The sequence below is a fragment of the Pygocentrus nattereri genome, chromosome 2 (assembly GCF_015220715.1).
Source record: "Pygocentrus nattereri isolate fPygNat1 chromosome 2, fPygNat1.pri, whole genome shotgun sequence".
Classification (NCBI taxonomy): domain Eukaryota; kingdom Metazoa; phylum Chordata; class Actinopteri; order Characiformes; family Serrasalmidae; genus Pygocentrus; species Pygocentrus nattereri.
In genome coordinates, this window is record NC_051212.1 from 9,607,227 (window position 1) to 9,625,637 (window position 18,411).

Genomic DNA, 18,411 nt, shown 5'->3' on the forward strand with positions numbered 1-18,411 from the left:
AACAGCAAGCGAGCACTGAAATGTCTTATTGTGAAGAACTCTGGATGTCTACCCCGGACACGTAAAGCTCCCGTGTCAAGCCAAAATGCAAACAAACCACAGATCCATCAGGAAATGTCCACTTTACTGGTGTTTTTCTGGGACACTAATTTAGTACCGTGTGTAAAAAGTTACATTTTACCCCCACATTTAAGGCCAGTGGTCTAAATATCTCATATGCCCTGCTGTTGGGCAGCTTGTGTCTGCCAACTTATCTGCCAAGTCGACTTAGCTAACTAGTTAAGGATCCTAATCAATCGAACAGCATCCACCTCTAAAACTGCCATCGCCGTCAACTTCTCTCCAAACTGTTTACTGGAAAGGAGATGCCTTTTTTTCTCCACTTCATGGATGAGTTTCTCCAGATAGCAAGCATACAGTGGTCTGCTGGCTTGGTAAGGTCAGCACCCTGCTGACTGTGTGCCAGTGCTGGTTCACCCTCAGACCACCCAGGCTGGTGTCCTGCACAGGAGGCCTAGTTTTTAGTCTCCTCAGACAGATTTTACATGTACAGAGACTTTTATTTTGGAAAATGAACAATGATTACAAACAAATAAAAGACAAAAGATTAGTTTTCAGGCCTTAAACATTATCTGTTGAAGACGAGGTTGACACTGGGCTAGACTGGTCACAGCTCTGTAATCTGTCTTTATTTATGATGTTGCTGTTAAAGTTATTTACTGAACTCGTTTTAAAGGGAACAATTCGTAAATTGGACTGCAAGTGTAAAATGAGTGACGTGAAGTGCCGCTTTTACCCCCCCGGTATGGCATGACGGGTCTGTTGATCAGCGCCGAATTATGGCTGCAGAACCGGATGTCCGCTTGCTGTGCTGGGTTCGTCTGCACCCCCCGCCCCCATCCCCGTGGCAAGTCATGGACTCTGTGTGTGTGGAACTGTGTGCTGATGCTGAGGTGGTTTTTTCTCTCTGTTCCCAGAATGAGTTTCCTTAGGAACTTAGGGGGGGTTGTCTCCTCCCTTTCCCCATGTATTCTGTTTTCTCTGTATTTTCCATCATTCCTGTCTTCCTGTATATATATATATATATATATATATATATATATATATATATATATATATATATATATATATATATATATATATAAAATTTTGTCTAATTTGCTATCTATCAGTGGGCCACCTGGACAACACTGTGTAGAAAGCCAGTGGACCACCAGCCCCCAGGACTGGCCCACTGTCATCTTGCTATTGGGGTCTCTTCTGCCATCTTAGGGTGGACATGGTGACTCGGGGACACCGCATGGCACTCTGCCTAGTGTAGACAGTTTCACTGGTCATACTGGGCCTGTTGTCGCTCGTATGGATCGCTCGCTGTTAGGACACAATGTTAGCATCAGGATTAGTAGCAGGGCTAGGCTTAGGTTTTTCCTATAAGCTTACGTCTACAAACCATCCACACCAGAATAAAACCATCAAAATAAAGCCCTTTTGATAACTACCTGATGACCTGAACCTGGTGGGTCCGAGAACTAAACTGGACGTTTCCCGGACCGTGAGAGCACTGCCAACTCTGCTTGGTGGAAAACTAGCTTAGGACTAGCACCCTCTAGTGGAAGTCTAGTGCGTCCTCTACATCGCTGGTACTGGATCTGGACTTTGACTCGTGGGTGCCTAGCGTTCATCACTATAGGTGCGTCTACAGGCATCTACTCGATTTGAGGCCGTTCGTAAAAAGTCTTCTATGTCTAATAGAAGTGCCCTGATAAGAAAAGTGTCCACAAAATAACAGCATATATCAAATTACAAAAGTCACAGGTGCAGCGCCACATACCTTTAACCTGAAAAGTAAGAAAGGAACTACAGCAGTCTGTGTGCTAGTCACCTTCCACAGGTGCAGTAATCCTGATTGATCCATGGTTGCGCAGAAGCCACACGAAATCAATAGCAATAACAACAAAAAAAAAGCCCATCAAATCAATAGATTGCTTCGTCAGATCAAACGACTGGAGGTGCAGGATATGTCCTTTGTGCTAGTTTCATTACACATTGCAGCGTTCATATACATGCATACCTTCACTCAAACTCACTGATTAGTATACAAAAGAATACATAAATTTCATAGTAAGAACATCTACGTATTTACATCAGATCAGATCGTCTTGGCATATGATACATAAAAATTCTCGTCTTGACAAGGAGAAATGTCTCGAGGCTTTGCCAGTTCCCTGTACGTCTGGGCAAAAACCTGCACAGCAAAAGAGAGAGCGCGTCTTTAATGCCTCTTACTGGAAGAGTCAAGCGTTCAGCTTTGAATCGAAACAAGAAAAAACAGAACGGAGAAACGAAAGAGCGCCGCCGTCCTCAAACGGGACCGTGTAGATGATGCTCACCAAACTGAGAATGGACAACTAGAAAGGGAAGACGAAATTCCATCTCCTTTTCCCCCTCTCGTTTTCAGATTCCTCGCCTCGGACTTCGTGTTTGGTGGATCTTGACAGCGCAGAACAACAAAGTCTTCTCTGACCCTCAGTGGGGTCAGAAATAAGTCTCTCCCTGCAGAGCTCAATGTAAAAGACTAAAAAGGATAAAAATTGCTGCCCCTTTTCGGCCCATTGTGTGCTCCATGCTGACGTCTCGTCTAACTATTCCTGTTGTTTGCTGGATGTTGAGTGACCGTAGTCTTCTTCACCTGCCATAAAGTTAGGACAATGTCACCCTGCAGTGCAAGAAGAATGGACGCTCCTTTCTGGGCCCGTTTGGCACTCCGTACTGATACTGGGGCTCACTTTGCATGTGTTCAGACAAGCTGCGATGGAGTTTTGCTTAATTTTCATTAAAAAAATGCATGTTTTACTTCTAAGAATCATGTTGTGGAAACTTACGCCTAGAAGTGAATTATTATATTGCAGAGTTGAACCTGTTTCTTTCCTCTTCTTCCACATTTTTGGCCTACATGGTGCTTCATACTGACCTCGGAGTGCTCTGTCCGTTTGGACAAGCTGCAATGTTTTGCTTATTTTTGATTTATAAAAATAAAACTCACATTTTCTAATCATGTTGGGGAAACTTGCATCCATAAATTGAGCTTGAGCCGGTTGCCTTAATCTTTTTTCCTACTTTCTCCACATTTTTTGACCTACTTGGTGCCCATACTGATCTTGGAGTGCCCTTTGCATGCAATATTTTGCTTATTTTTGTTTAGAATTTTTTTTTTCTTTCTTAAATCGTGCTGTGGAAACTTGCATACATAAATTGATAGTGTTGCAGAGTTGAACCCATTTCCTTCCACGCATTTTTTGGCCCATTTGGCTTATCATTCTAACTTTGGAGTGTCCTTCACATCTTTTCAGGTAGGCTGCAATGATATTTTGCTTATTTTGCATTACAGAATACAGGTTTTAACTCAGGTCTGACTTGTCAGACAATCTTGGAAAAATCTATTTTAAAATCTTAATTTTAAAATTAAATTTTAACTTAATTTTAAAATCTATTTTAAAATCTATTTTTCCTTCTTTTTGCTCATTTGGTGCCCCATACGCATCTGTTCAGACAAGCTGCAATGAAGTTTTGCTTATTTTTTATTACAGGATGTCAGTTTTATTTTTTGATTAGTATTTTATGTTATGGAAACTTGCATTAATAACTCAGTTATTATGTTGCGGAGTTGTTGACCATTTCCATCCTCTTTTTCTTCATTTTTTGACCCATTTGGTCAACCATACTGACTGTGAAGTGCCCTTCACATCCATCTGTACAAGCGATGGGTAAGTTTTGTTTGCATTGCATTAGAGAATGCAGGTTTTACTTTTATATAATGTGACACCGTTTGTTGCACCCATAAATCTATTATTACACTGTGGAGTTGAGCCGGTTTCCTCTCTCCTTAGAGCCCATTTGGTCCTTTTGGCCTACCATACTGACTTTGGAGCACCCATCACATCCACTTGGACAAGCTGCAATAAAGTTTTGTTTATGTTGCATTAAAGAATGCAAGTTTACATTTACATACCAGGTCCCGGTACCGTGCATCTACAAATCACTACATGATGCAGAGTTGAACCCGTTTCATTCCGCTTCCACCTTTGGCCTTTTTGGCATGCCATACTGAATTTGGCTTGCTGTCTGTATTACCGTTGCTTTCTCTGAGCTCTCAAGCTCACTCGTTCCATTTCAAATCCCTCTGTCCATCCTAAACCTCCCCTTCCTCCTCCGTGTCCGCCTCGTCCTCCTCTCCCACCACAGGGACGTATGTGGTGGCTCGTTTCTTGGTGAGCGTGGTGGAGCTGTTCCCCAGCTGAGTGCTGCTGACCCCGACCCTGGCAGCCAGTCCTGAGGCGGCGGACGAGGTGGAGCCTGTCTTGGTGGGGACGCTGCTGGTGCGCCCCACGGCGTACACCCTGCGCTCCATACTCCCCGAGAACTGGGGGGCCCGCTGACCCGCGCCCTGAGACTTGCCCTCCAAGAAGTAGGTCAGCATCTGACCTTTGCCCTTCACGCTCACGTTGCCGCGGCACACCAAGTCGTAGTCGTTCTGGAGCAAGCGGTAGACGTCCTCCGTCACCTGCGGAGAAGACCACAGCAGCGTTTCTCATGAAGACGGAGCGAAGAGCATTTTTCCTTTAAAAATGTTTCCTCTATTTAAAGCTGCACTACGTAAGTCAACATTAATGAGTCAATGCACTAAAGTACAGTGTGTGCGCTGCTGTGCGTCAACCATAAAGCCTTAAACAATCATTTAAAAGTCAGGGAGGCCAGGTTGGACTTTACGTATTGATACCAGACACGCCGTCTCAAAAAGAAGCTCGACTCAATGTTCAACACTAAATCAACACTATAAAACGGATAGTTCTAGTCCTAAAATCTGATTGGCTGAGCTGCGTTCAAAGCCGTAGTAAAAACCACGATCAACATACGTCTATGACCGCCTCACAACAGCTGTGCTGTGTATCACTGCTCAACGGCATGAAATAAACCCTTGTGCTGTTAATGGAATAATCTTTGACCCTCACGCTGCTCACATGGACCACCGAGTGTATTGATGGAGTAAGAACCCGATTTATTGTTTAAAATGAAGGACTGGCAACTTGCTAACAGGCTAAAAGAACCAACAACCTAAACAACTCCATTTATATCATATGTTGAAATTAAAGTACGTTCCTCAGAAATTCTGGTTGGTTATCTGAGTTCCTGCTGCCTTTCTATCATCTGGAACCAGTCTGCCCATTCTCCTCTGACCTCTCACATCAACAAGGCATTTTCGTCCACACAACTGACCGCTCACTGGATATTTCCTCTTTTTCGGACCGTTCTCTGTAAACCCTAGAGATGGTTGAGTGTGAAAATCCCAGCAGATCAGCAGTTTCTGCCCGTCTGGCACCAACAACCACGCCACGTTCAAAGCCCCTTAAATCCCCTTTCTTCCCCGTTCTGATGCTCGGTCTGCACTTCAGCAAGTTGTCTTGACCACCTCTACAGGCCTAAATGCACCGAGTTGCAGCCGTGTGATTGGCTGATTAGCTATCTGTGTTAACAAGCAACTGAACAGGTGTCCCTTATTATTAGGTGTTCCTAATAAAGTGGCCGGTGAGTGTATTTTTATATGTAAATATATGTTTCAGCCTTAAATCTCAAAACCATCATAAAACAATGTCTCAGACAATCAGTGACATTCTCTAAGCCATCTTATGTAATATCTTTCTCTGAGGGAACCTTTAGACACCACCATGATCAATTCTTGCTCTGCAGGTTTTTCCGAAATGGAGCATTTCACACCAGACCACTCTGAATGACTCTGTTTACATCTTAACCACTGAAGTCTGGAGACATTTAAGAGAAAAAAACTTGTGTAAATAGTATAAATCCATTGAGCTTCAAGGAGTCTCCATACCTGGATCTTGCCCGGGACCCCTGTGCTGTCCATGCGGCTGGCCACGTTCACCGTGTTCCCCCAGATATCGTACTGAGGCCTCCGAGCTCCGATAACTCCGGCCACCACTGGGCCCACATTAATACCTGCCAAACCCAATCACAGCACAGTGATTTTCAAAGGACCGTTTACAAGCTGGGAGGAACAAAAAAGAGTGAATTCAATTTTTTGAATTCAAAAATATTTTCACTTAGTTCAAAAGATTCAGCAACAAATCCACCTTATAACTAATATTCGCTGAGATTTTCGGTGACTTTTGCTAATAGATTCACTTGGTAGAATAACTTCCAAAATATCTCATTACAGTTTACATTTTGAACGCATTTTTAATACAAAGGATGGTAACCTACATGACTTTGCGTGACTTACCCACTCTCAGGACAAAGTCATTGTATGACTGGTAGTTGATTTCATCAAGAACGTCGAACATTTCAATGGCAAAGTCTGCTATTGTGCTTAGGTGGGCTGCTGTGGACTTTTTAGCCTGCAACAGTGAAAATATGGATTAGCAGAACGAACACGGACCATAAACTCACATTGAGGTCAAGTAGAGGTCTGTGCAGGACTGTTTTTATTTTTTCAGTCCTGCTCCTGCCCGCTGCAGCAAAATTTCATCCCGTTCCCACCTGCAACTAAAACGTTTAGTCCCACTCCCGCCTGCGCAGCTCCGTCAAGGTGGCATCCAATATCTGATGTAGTCCATTTACAAATACATTATCCTCTGCTGAAATAACATGGCAGTCATCAGGCTCACTGTGAAGTAACTGCATCAAGTGCCATTTATTCCCAGTAAATCACAGACGCGTCATTTTTGGTGCTTTGCTGGGCAGCTGCAATCAGACTGAAGGATCCATCATCTCTGGAAGCTACGAGAATTAGCATGCTGTTCATGTAATCAGCTGCTTTAATCCAATGATTTAATCCAATTTAAGTGCTTTACTGTTATCCATATATATATATATATATATATATATATATATATATATATATATATATGGCTGGTTTCCCACCCACTCCCATGTGCAACACTGACAATTAGTCCCTGTGGCGGGTCCAGGGGAAACCATAGGAGTGCAGACCTCTACTCTCAAGCACTATTTGAGCTAAATTAATTAGTTTTATAAACATATTTAATTAAAAAAAGCATCTCCAGTAATTTAATAATCAAATAAAAGTTTCATCAAAATAAATCAGAAGTAACTGCAAACAGTTCAGTACTGGAACAGTACAAGATACAGCAGAGGAGCAGGAAACGCTGCAGCTTTATTATTAAAACCCTCACCTTGGAGCCGATGGTGGGCACCAGACCCACAGCTGCCATATATGTGCTGCCCATGGTTTTGATCTTCTCAATGTCTTTGTAGCATTCTTTGTCCATGAGCTGGAGAAAGAAACGGATCAGGCGTTGAAACACGATGCTCAGGCAGAGGATGTGATTGGCTGATGGGAGAGAAGCAGACTGACCTCATCAAAGTCAGCGATGATCTCGTTGAGAAGACGCAGGCACTCCACACCCATGTTGTTTCCATCCAGCTCGATGTAGAAGTCATTGAAGTTGGGAATGGACGCGAACAGCACCCCGACCTGGGCGTAGGACTGGTAATAGAGATCCTGCAACAAAATATGCTAATAAAAAGGTTTGTTGTTTGGATAAATGTCATGGGATTTGACATAAAAAGCCTGCTGGGCAAAACGTTTGTCATTTTTACAATAAAGCTGTCGTCTTTCTCACCAAACTGTCAAAGTTTACTGCTGGTACAAAACCTTTTATTTCCATTTTTGTCTTTTTTTCCCTACATAATTAGATACTGCCAGCTATCTTTGACATTGTGTCGAGAGAAGAAGAGAATGCCTCAAAATGGCTTGGAATAAAAGGCTATTACTTTAACTTTCATCAAAAGGTAAACTTACTAAAAAGCACAGCCATATAATTCCAGCAAATATGAAGTCCATTTTAAAAATTTCATTGCCAGTATTTGTTGATAGATCACATTCAAAAGTGCAACATTTGTTTGATTAGTAAGACTCCAGTGGACTAAAAACATACACCTGTTAAATTGTCTTTTCCTGTTTGTAAATATAAAAGAATTAAACAAAATATGCCTCATTTCATGTTTTATATTTTATTCTTCTTTTCTGTATGTTAAATTCAGCAAATACACTGTTCTGCATTAAAATGTCTGTTCTATGTAGAGAATGTGTGAACTTATGCTTTGATGATTTGATCAGGTGTGTCCAAACTTTTGCATTCGGCTGTGTGTATCGGTTGGGATAGTGTAGTGGGTAACACCTCTGCCTTCTACACTGTAGACTGGGGTTCAATCCCCACCTGGGCAAAACACCCTACACTACACCAATAAGAGTCCTTGGGCAAGACTCCTAACACCACCTTGGCCTGCCTGTGTAAAATGGTCAAACTGTAAGTTGCTCTGGACAAGAGCGTCAGCCAAATGCCATAAATGTCAATGTATCGAGCTCAGGCAGGGAAAAGCTGGTGTTAAAGGTGTTGGGGGTAGAACTGGATCCTCAAAGGCAAACTGGTGTTGGGTCATTCTACAGAAACGTCCACGTTACACACAAAGGTAACACCGGTGACATTTTTAATGAAAAATGCATTTTACAAAACGGCTGCTACAGAGCATCAAACCACGTGTCAATCATGAAAAACCCACTAAAATATGTAAATTAATCCATTTGTATTCCATTTTTTCACAGTTACCCAAGAATAAAGTGGGTCACACCAGCGACGTCAACTAAGAGCTTCGTATGAACTCAGGAGCTAAACGAGAGAAGCTCTGAGAACTGAAAGACACAGTGGACTCACCTTGTGCTTTTCTACATAGATCCTCAGAAAACAGGTAAAGGGAAGTCGGGTGATGTCATCAGTGTGATTTTTATTTCAAAATAAGAGATTTTTTGTTACACCAGTGACACGACTCCTTGGGAACTTTCGTCATATATTTTATAATATTCATTTGGTATTGGTTTTCTTTGTCATTTAAATGGTAGATTTCATAGTAATGTACAGTTTATTGTAGTTAAAATTGCAGAAAAAAGTTTTTTTCTTCAAAATATGGCCTCAGCCTTCACACATGACTGTGGGGATGAGCTCTTCTATGGTGCTTGGAACTCTATATGACTGAAGAAGAGTACGTCTGAATTGACAACTCAAGAAGGTGTAACTGTTAAAATAACTTAATTAAAATAAACTGTAACCCAAATTTTTTAAAGTATGTCTGTAAACGCTAGGGACACAAAAATGGACGTTTCTATAGAATGACCACGTTACTCTAGTGTTTTTTTAGTCGTTTTTTTGTTAGGAATTTATGCCCTTTGTCTTTTTTACTATAATGAGAAATTCATTTATCAGTAATTCATTATTTAAGGTCAATTATAATGATATACATTAAACCCAGCTCATCAAGGATGAAATTCCCGGTTTGTGCAATCTTCCATTAAAATTGAATTTTTCCGTTAACTTTAAAACATCATCTGATGTTCGATTACATCACCAAGTACATATTCTTAAAACGTGGCTTTGTTATAGTATCTAAAAAAAAAAAAAACTATGCTGCTGAAGGAGTTGCCTACCAACTGCATGATGTCATTGAAATACTATGAACAGAATAAGCCCCAGGTAGCTGTGCATGGGATGAAATGGCCATCTCACCATGTTCCTGGGGTTGGACATTAGGAAGTGCTGGGCCACGTGCACTGGGAGCAGATTGAAGAGGATCCTTCTGTTGTCCAGTTTCACTTTCTCCATGCCGTCCCTCTCCTCCTCTGCCTAAAGAAAAAGGGAAAGAAAGCAGCTACAGATTGACAAGAAAAAGCGATAGAGGTTCATTATCCTTTGACCCACTGAGGCTAAACGGATACAAGTCCTGTTATAATAGCCCATACATTGTTTTTTCTTCCTGTGACCACTAGAGGTCAGCACAAAACCACAACCTCCTGGGTGGGCAGGTATTTTTTGCATCATGGCAACTTCGCTTTGGGCTTTGTTCTCTTCTGTTGATGCTTGCAGCAACCCTGAGCTTTGGTATGACGCCGTCGTTCTTCTTGGGCTCAGGGTCTTTAAGGGGAGTATATGAGGGAAAAGTTCATTGAAGTTCTGAGATCAGTAAACTTTTTCACCAGGCCCTCTCTGTTCAGCCTTTCCCTTTTCTTTTAGACTTCTCTGTGTTGTATAAGGAAGCCCTCAGGTTCTTTAGCTCCTAATTAATTGTATTATGTCCTAGCCAGCACTATCAAACACTCAGATCAGCTCCCCGTCCTCCAAACAGAGCACCACGCCGTGGGCAAAGCAAACAGCACACAAAAAAAAAAAATACAGAAAATACTGTATTTGGCCAAGCGAAAGCAAACATGTCACATTCTGCGGTTTCCTGGTATTGGTTAATTATAAGACATTGACGTCAAACAGATGCAGCCATCTTTGGCTGGCAAACATCGGAAGATGTACAAGAGAAACAGACCCCGGCGTTGACTGACAGCCTTTTACATAAAAACACAAAGCACACAGCCCACCAGCACACGTGTCCTTGGTCGTCTATCACGGTATTCAGGGAACAGATTTCTGTATCAGCCATGAATCAGTTTCATATCATCACTGGTGTCATAAGACAACCTTACTGATGCGCTTATATAAATAATCTCTCTAATTATAACTGACGCTTGGATTAGCTTTGTGGTCCTGGTGAAGATAATCACTTCAGTGGGGTCATCAGGTGGGCTCTCTCCTTCTTTGGTGTTCCTTTTCATAAGCCCACAGCTCCTCCAGAGGCTCAACGGTGACATCTGGCGTCCCAGGGTACCATCCTCCGCTTCTAGCTCTCTTGTCTGCTTGATTTCCAGTTTGTTGCCCAATGTATGCCTTTTTTAAGCCAGAAGTGCCCTGAATGGTCATCAGAGGGCCTGTCCCTGGTCATGCGTCACTTTCAACAATGTGTTGGCTGATAAGGCTACAACACCTCTGCAGCAGAGGTTCATAGAAAGGTCAGTTCCAACCCTGATGTGCTGCTTCCTCTGCAGAGTCTGTATACAGTCGTATGGAGCAGTCCGAACACCCTTGGTCAAATTATAGCATTAAAACCACCTCCTTGTTTTTACACTATTTGATCAGCTCCACTTACTGTATAGCTGCACTCTGTAATTCTACAGTTACAGACTGTAGTCCATCTGTTTCTCTGATACGTTGTTACCCCCTTTTACCCTGTTCTTCAGTGGTCAGGACCCCCATGGACCCTCAAAGAGCAGGTACTATTATTGTACTATTGGTACTACTGATTAGCTTTGACCCACTGTGGAATGCTCTCTGTTATAGTAACTAAGCAGTTAAGTGCAAATTCAGCAATCTGTTCAATTTTAACTATGTACTCACTAATTGTGGAAGCTATGTTGAAGTAAGTAAGGTGACTAGAGAGGTGAGCTTCTCTATAGGGATGTCTCTGGAACATAATGCTTCCTCAGAGAGGCAGACTGCATGTGCAAAGTGCCTTTATTTAGGGCAATTCCATACTTGCAGTCATCAAAGCAGGCGGAAATCAAGTCAATTCATTTAGGGGGAGTCTGGAGGGGCTGGAGGTTAGGGAACTGGCCCTGTGACCGGAAGGTTGCCGGTTCGATCCCCAGGGCCGACAGTCCATGACTGAGGTGTCCTTAAGCAAGACACCTAACCCCCAACTGCTCCCTGGATGCCGTGGATAGGGCTGCCCACCGCTCCGGGCAAGTGTGCTCACTGCCCCCTAGTGTGTGTGTATTCACTAGTGTGTATGTGGTGTTTCACTTCACGGATGGGTTAAATGCGGAGGTGGAATTTCCCGTTTGTGGGATTAATAAAAAAGTATCACTAAAACTATCATCAAGACAAAAACCAGGAAACTACTTACACAAAGAATAACTTTGTGAATAACACAGAGCCTCACATAGTACAAGGCCAAAACACAGGAGCATATAATAGGTAAGATAATGAGTCCATGAATGAGCTGCAGGTGTGTGTGTGTGATGATGAATGAGTGGAGCCAGGACTAAGTAAGTGGAGTAAGTCCACGCAAAATGGGAGTCCATGTGCTGACTCTCCAGAGCAGGGGTGTCCAATCTTATCCACAAAGGGCCAGTGTGGCTGCAGGTTTTCTCCAAAACAAGCTGGTGAAAGACCTGATTCCCCTTGTTTAATCACTTGGTTTCAGTCTTCAAACTGATGATCAGGTGATCTCCTGCTTTGTTTCTAAAGAAAACCTGTAGCCACACTGGCCCTTTGTGGATAAGACTAGACACCCCTGCTGCAGAGCATGGATGCTCAATCCTCATCTTTGAGACCTGTCACCCTGGAGAGTTGAGATCCAACACACCTGGCTGTAATATTTAGATGCCAGGGTGAATCTGGAGCTGGAGTGAGCTAATGTACTGACCTTCCAGGGGAGAGACCCTGTGAGGTCCCCTGAGCCTGTAACCAGGCCCACATGAAATTAAATTTAGGCTATGCCACTGTCACAAAGTGTGGCAACAGTAGCATTAGAAATCTTCCCCAAGGACTTATTGGTATAGCATGGGTTGCTTGCCCAGGTGTGGTAATTTAACCCCACATGGATGGTAGAGCTGTTGTCCACTACACCAGAGGTGCCCAATCCTGGTCCTGGAGATCTGTCACCCTGCAGAGTTTAGCTTCAACCCTAATCTATCTATGATCCAGGCAATAATGGTCTTCAGTGGCATCTGAATATTAGAGCCACGCAAGTTGGATCTAAACTCTCCAGGGCGTTAGATCTCCAGGCCCAGGATTGAGAAACTATACCGACTTGAGAAAGGTGCACTTCTAAGGTACATTTCAGCTTTCCTTTGCCTCCCCAGCTGTGGTGTCCCATGTCAGGTCCGCAGGGTACATCTTCTGGGAGATGGATCCTACAATGTTAGAAATAAAGGTACCTTTGAGGGTACCACAGAACAACAGAGGCTTTAAGGTCTAAATGTGTACCATGAATGTTTTTTTTTTTCCAGGAGAAAAAGTATGTATTTGTATCTTTTCATAATCTAATGTTTCAAAATGGGGTGTGTGGAGTCAATACAACTTAAATATAATTTCAATGGATTATGGTACAATTACGTTCCCTCTCTAAAAGTACTGATATGTACCCTTAAGGGCACTGCCCCAGTGACAAGAGGGGCACTGCCCCAGTGACTGTTTACTACTTCTTATTCCTGAGAGTGTAAGATGAGCTCTGTCCTGAGACCCAAGGAAAGGACAGTTTCTGATCCACTTCTGGCTCCGTTTTCCAGTCCTGGGCTGTGTCCAGTGGGAAAAATATTCATAACTTAGTGTCAGCCAATTTTGGACCACCTCTTTTGGACCATTCACCATAAAATGCCCCCATAATTTAAAGGGCAGCTAGCCTTTTCAAAGGTCTGAAAAAAAGAAAAAGATTGTACTTACAAAGTTTACTGAACACAATATAGGAACAAGACAATAATTTCACTAAGTGTTATTTGGTCGATTAAGAGGCCTCAATGCTGCAAAGTCCTAATCTCAGCTTTGAAGAAATGTGCTTGTGACAGAAGCAGGGTGAATGTAGGTCACTGACTCATGTCATGTAAATATAGGAGGTGCGTATCCACACACGCAGCGCACGACCCTTCTCACCTTGGATCACAGCCAACACTAACAGACAGTAGAGCAGGTGCTGCCAGCGAACGTGTGCTGGCTACAGCCCATCCTGCACAAAAGCAGCCAGTGGCCTCGCAAAATGAACCTAACGACCCCAGGTTCTTTCACAGAGCCAGGTACAGAGACGGTTGTGGAGGGCATGAGATTCAACTTTCAAAGTAAGGTGAGAAAACGAACAGGACACGAGTGCTGTGTGACGTACGACTCAATGCATGTACTGGCCTCTTTATTAGAAACCCCTTATACGTAGCTCCACGTATGTGTTTAGACATCCATGTATTTGAATGACCGCGGCCATCCTAAATCAAGAATAGTCAGAACCTGACTAGAGGAAACGTATCTCACTTGCATGTTTTTGGCTCCTCAGTCAAGATACTGACCTGTGTGGCCCAGAGGAAGTCCAGGCGCAGTTTGAGCTCCAGCTGTCGGGAGTGCAATGCCAGAGCGCTGGAGAAGAGCAACAAGGAGAGGATTGGCTCATAGCCATGGACATTAAAGGTCCCCACACTGCCTCTGTGGACATCAGAAGGCACAGATTAATACAACATACATAATCACACACATCCAGTCCAAACACACAATGTACATTTGACCTAACCAAAAACACTTTGATATGTGGTTTATATATTTAAATCTAACGATGTCAATTTTATCGCTCAGCAAATTGTGGTTTTGGTTTGCAGCAGCATTACCGTGGTGGAAAAGTGTGTATACCGTTTTTGAGCTGTGCAGCACTGCAGGGTTAACTGCTTTCCCTGCTCTCACCCACCTGATTCAGTTCAACTCAAGGGCTTGGTAATTAGCCAATGAGTTGAATCAGGTGTCTAAAAAGAGAGAAAACACTCCATTACACCATTGTGCAGTGCTCTGGGTTGGGAACTACCGCTTTGACACAGTAGCGTCAATAGTCCTGGATTGCTGGGGAAATGTTAGGTTCCCCTGTTTTAACACCTTGACTAAACTCATTAACTAATAATAAAAAAACATACACAAAACCTGTCAAAAAGACTGCAAGCATTTAGTAAATAGCCATGATATGCACAAATCTGCACTGCAGTCTGAAAAGAAAAGAACAGCTCAGATGATATAACTGAAAATAAACTGGAGGGAAAAAAACCTGTCAGATTTTAGACATGAAAAGGATGCAGAAAAGCACCAGAGGGTTTGAAAACCATCTGGCCGACCCAAAAACAACCTTGCTGAATCGGGCACTTGCATCTCATTAACAGTTACTGATCATGTTGTAAAAGGTTAGATTTCTGGTAGAATCACTTTAAACATGCGATATCATAAGATCCTCTGTTGGGACTGTTTTATGATATTCTGGCTCCGCTCCCTTGTCATCTTCATCACATGTGTCCTATTTGTATCCTTGCCCTGTCTTCTTTGTACACACACACTCTTATTAGCTTAGTCTTTATGTGATTTTGCTTGCTTGTTTACTTGTTCTGTTTTGATTCTCTGATTTCGAGGATGAACCTGCATTTTGTCTGCATTTACTCTATTGTCAACTATGGCAAGTCTTTGTTTAAACACATCAACTACACACTTACATCCATATCTTCCTCAGCTCTATGCAGAAACTATGTTGGATGAAATAGATATGGTTCTGCAGCAGCATGAGAAAAAGTTTAACAAAGCCAGCATGAAAGACAACAAATCCAAGCTGCAGGAGATATTGGCAAGAACTTACTGCAACTTACCAAAGGCTTTTGATGAGCTCCCCGAGCCAGAGACAACAAGCTCTGAAAATCAGAGACCTCCAACAAGTTTCCCAAGCTAGAGACCTCCAACGATTCCACATTGGATGAGGTCTCTGTTTATTATTGTAGACATGCTGCCAAAACCCCTACGTATGATGAGTCTGCAGCAGTTTCAGTTTCTAAGCCAAAGACCACCAACAAATTTGCCAAGCCACAGGTCTCTGATGAAATCCAGAGGCCTTCAACAAACTCCTCAAGTGAGAGACCACCAAAGAACTCCCCAAGCCAAAGGCAAAGGCTCCCCAAACTGGAGTCCTCTGATGAGTTCCTACAGGCAGAGACTTCTGAAAAGCTACCTAAGCCAGAGACCCCCAAAAAGCTGAAGTCAGAGACGTATAAGGAGATTCCCATTTCAAAGATCACAGACAAGCTTGTCAAGTCAAAGGATCCTGATGAGCTGATGAGCTTCTCAAGCTGAAGGCCTACAAGGAGCATCCTAAGCCTTAGGCTATCAAAAAGCTCCCCCAGCCAGGGGCGTCTGATGAATTCCCCTACCCAGAGGCCTCCAGCAAGCTCCCCAAGCCAGAGGTCTCAAACTAGCTTCCCAAGCCAGAGGCCTTCAACCAACTCCTTAAGCCAGAGACCACCAACAAGCTCTTCAAGCCAAAGGCATCTAATGAGCCCCCCAAACTGAAGGCATTGAATGAATTCTCCAAACCACAGGCCTCCAACTTGCTTCACAAGCTCTTGATCTTAGCCTATCCCTGGCACCTACACTTCAGACAATGAACTACCTTTTATCTTGTCCCATGCCCCAGTCTCAGTACTTGCTCCAGAATTAGTCCAGTTCTTTGGCCCTAACCATGGCTCTGTCCTTGGCTGTGACCTGGACTTGAACAGAACCAGCTGGGGACACCATCATAAATTCAGTTTTGAGCATTGTTAAAGGGAGGGCTCTGCCATGAGATCCCATGGTCGGCAACATGCAGGCTCAACCCTGTTGTCATTTCTGTGACCTGTGTTCTGTTTGTAGTCCCACTCTGTAATCAATGAATCCACCTGTGCATCGCTAGTCTCTTTTTTGTTCTGTATAGTTTACCTTGCTTTTCTCTTTTGTCATTGTTTAACCATGCTTGGACATTTGCCTGTTCGATAATGTTCCTCTGTTTTCAAGGATAAAACAGTGCTCTCTTTTTCTCTTTTATACCAGTCTTTATTTAAATAAATGATCTGCACACTTGTATCCAGCCTTTATGCTTCTGACATTAGATGCAATTCAATCCAGCTCATTCTGCCTAATATATATATTAGAGCCCATCTCCTGAAAGACAACCCTACACCATGATCCCCCCTCCACCAAACTTTACACTTGGCACAATGCAGTCAGACAAGTACCGCTGTCCTGGCAACCGCCAAACCCAGACTCGTCCATCGGATTGCCAGATGGAGAAGCGTGATTGGTCACTCCAGAGAACACGTCTCCACTGCTCTAGAGTCCAGTGGCGGCGCTTTACACCACTGCATTCGACACTTTGCATCACGCTTGGTGATGTAAGGCTTGGATGCAGCTGCTCGGCAATGGAAACCCATTCCATGAAGTTCTCTACGCTGTTCCTGAGCTGATCTGAAGGCCACATGAAGTTTGGAGGTCTGTAGCGATTGACTCTGCAGAAAGTTGGTGTCCTCTGCGCTCTATGACCCTCAGCATCCGCTGACCGCTCTGTCATTTTATGTGGCCGACCACTTCGTGGCTGAGTTGCTGTCGTTCCCGTCATTTCCACTTTGTATGAATACTTTTGGAAATATAATTTATGTTGATGGCCCATTCTCCGCACAACATTGATACCAATATAGTGGCATGTTAGTATACCACCCTGTTATGAGGGTATTAGTACTATAGCACTGCTGGTTCTAAATAGTCGGTGAGCGCAAACACAAGGCATGTCTATCCAATACACTGACAAGTATATTCATGTATGTATCTGTCTATCAACCTATCCTCTCTTTCTCTCTCTACTGTATTTCCTTTTGAGAGACCCTTCACTGAGTGGGAGGGACGCTTGATGCCACTCACGGTTTTTGTGTTCTGATTGTATTCAAAGGTTCATGCTGGGCTAATGAGCCTCAGCTCATCTTCAAACACTTAGGAGAGGTCGAACAAAAAGGAGAGTGCTCACAAAGAGAGCATGGCTTCATTAAAAGAGATTTAAATACCTTTTAATTATCAAATATGGAAATCTTACTTAAATAGCCGGATGGCCTATTTCTTAAACAGCTAGCGGGGACTGGAAAGAGGTCTGAATCTGAGACTTTCAGTGGATGGGAACACTGTAACATATATTTAGGATGAGCTGGGGGGAAAATCATAAGCCATGATGTCATTTTTTAGTATAAGTTGTTTTGAAAGAACATTGCCAGCTGCAGAAAATATCAGGGTTAGGATCAAGATCAGGGGTGATGTTTAATGAGCTTGAATGTTCAGATGAAATGCACAAACTTGTGTGGCAATTTGCTTTAGTGGCTCAAAAATGTGGCTAACTGTGGATAAAAGCCTGCGAGGCACATTGTTTATTGTTAACTATGTTAGCATCTTTAGTCAAATTATTATTTTAAAGAAAGAAGTTGGCTTGACAAAGCCAACATGCTGGTCTTTGTTTGATTATTCTTGCTTGTTGAAGACAAACTACAGTCTCTATAATCTAATATGAGCATAGTGCATGTTTGGGACTAATTGCACGTACAGTTTTGGGACAACATTGGTTCAAACACAGTTTTTTTCTCATAGGAAATGAATGGAGGAATGGCAAAAAGGAAATCTCTCATACTGCCCCTCATAGACATTACATACTTGCATGTTCACCAAAAGGCCACTTCATTAAGCACATCTTGTCCATTTGATCATGTTCGCTGACCATATAGGTGCACCTCTAGATCTATAATTACAGGCTGTAGTCTAACAGCCTAGCAACATCTTAGCAACCACCTAAGATAGGACAGCAATGCTTTATTAATGCCTTAGCAACCTCCTGGGATGCATAGCAAAGGCCTAGCAACACCTTAGCAACCACTTGGGACTCCATAGCAACGGCTAAGTGAAGCTTACTTAAAATTCATTTTCA

At 43.0% G+C, this 18,411-nt stretch overlaps 1 protein-coding gene across 1 annotated transcript in view; it reads right to left on the bottom strand.

Annotated features, from left to right (window-relative positions):
* Nucleotides 1-3,124: 3,124 nt before the first annotated feature.
* The window catches only part of adcy1b (adenylate cyclase 1b), a 117,290-nt gene continuing 102,003 nt past the window's right edge, over nt 3,125-18,411 (bottom strand). Inside the window, exons 14-20 of the mRNA XM_037533725.1 lie at nt 13,970-14,102; nt 9,597-9,713; nt 7,391-7,537; nt 7,209-7,307; nt 6,296-6,410; nt 5,888-6,012; nt 3,125-4,561 (exon numbers count right to left, since the gene is read on the bottom strand). Of these exons, the coding sequence (XP_037389622.1) occupies nt 4,190-4,561; nt 5,888-6,012; nt 6,296-6,410; nt 7,209-7,307; nt 7,391-7,537; nt 9,597-9,713; nt 13,970-14,102 (1,108 nt within the window). The 3' untranslated portion in view covers nt 3,125-4,189. The remainder of the gene's footprint in view (nt 4,562-5,887; nt 6,013-6,295; nt 6,411-7,208; nt 7,308-7,390; nt 7,538-9,596; nt 9,714-13,969; nt 14,103-18,411) is intronic.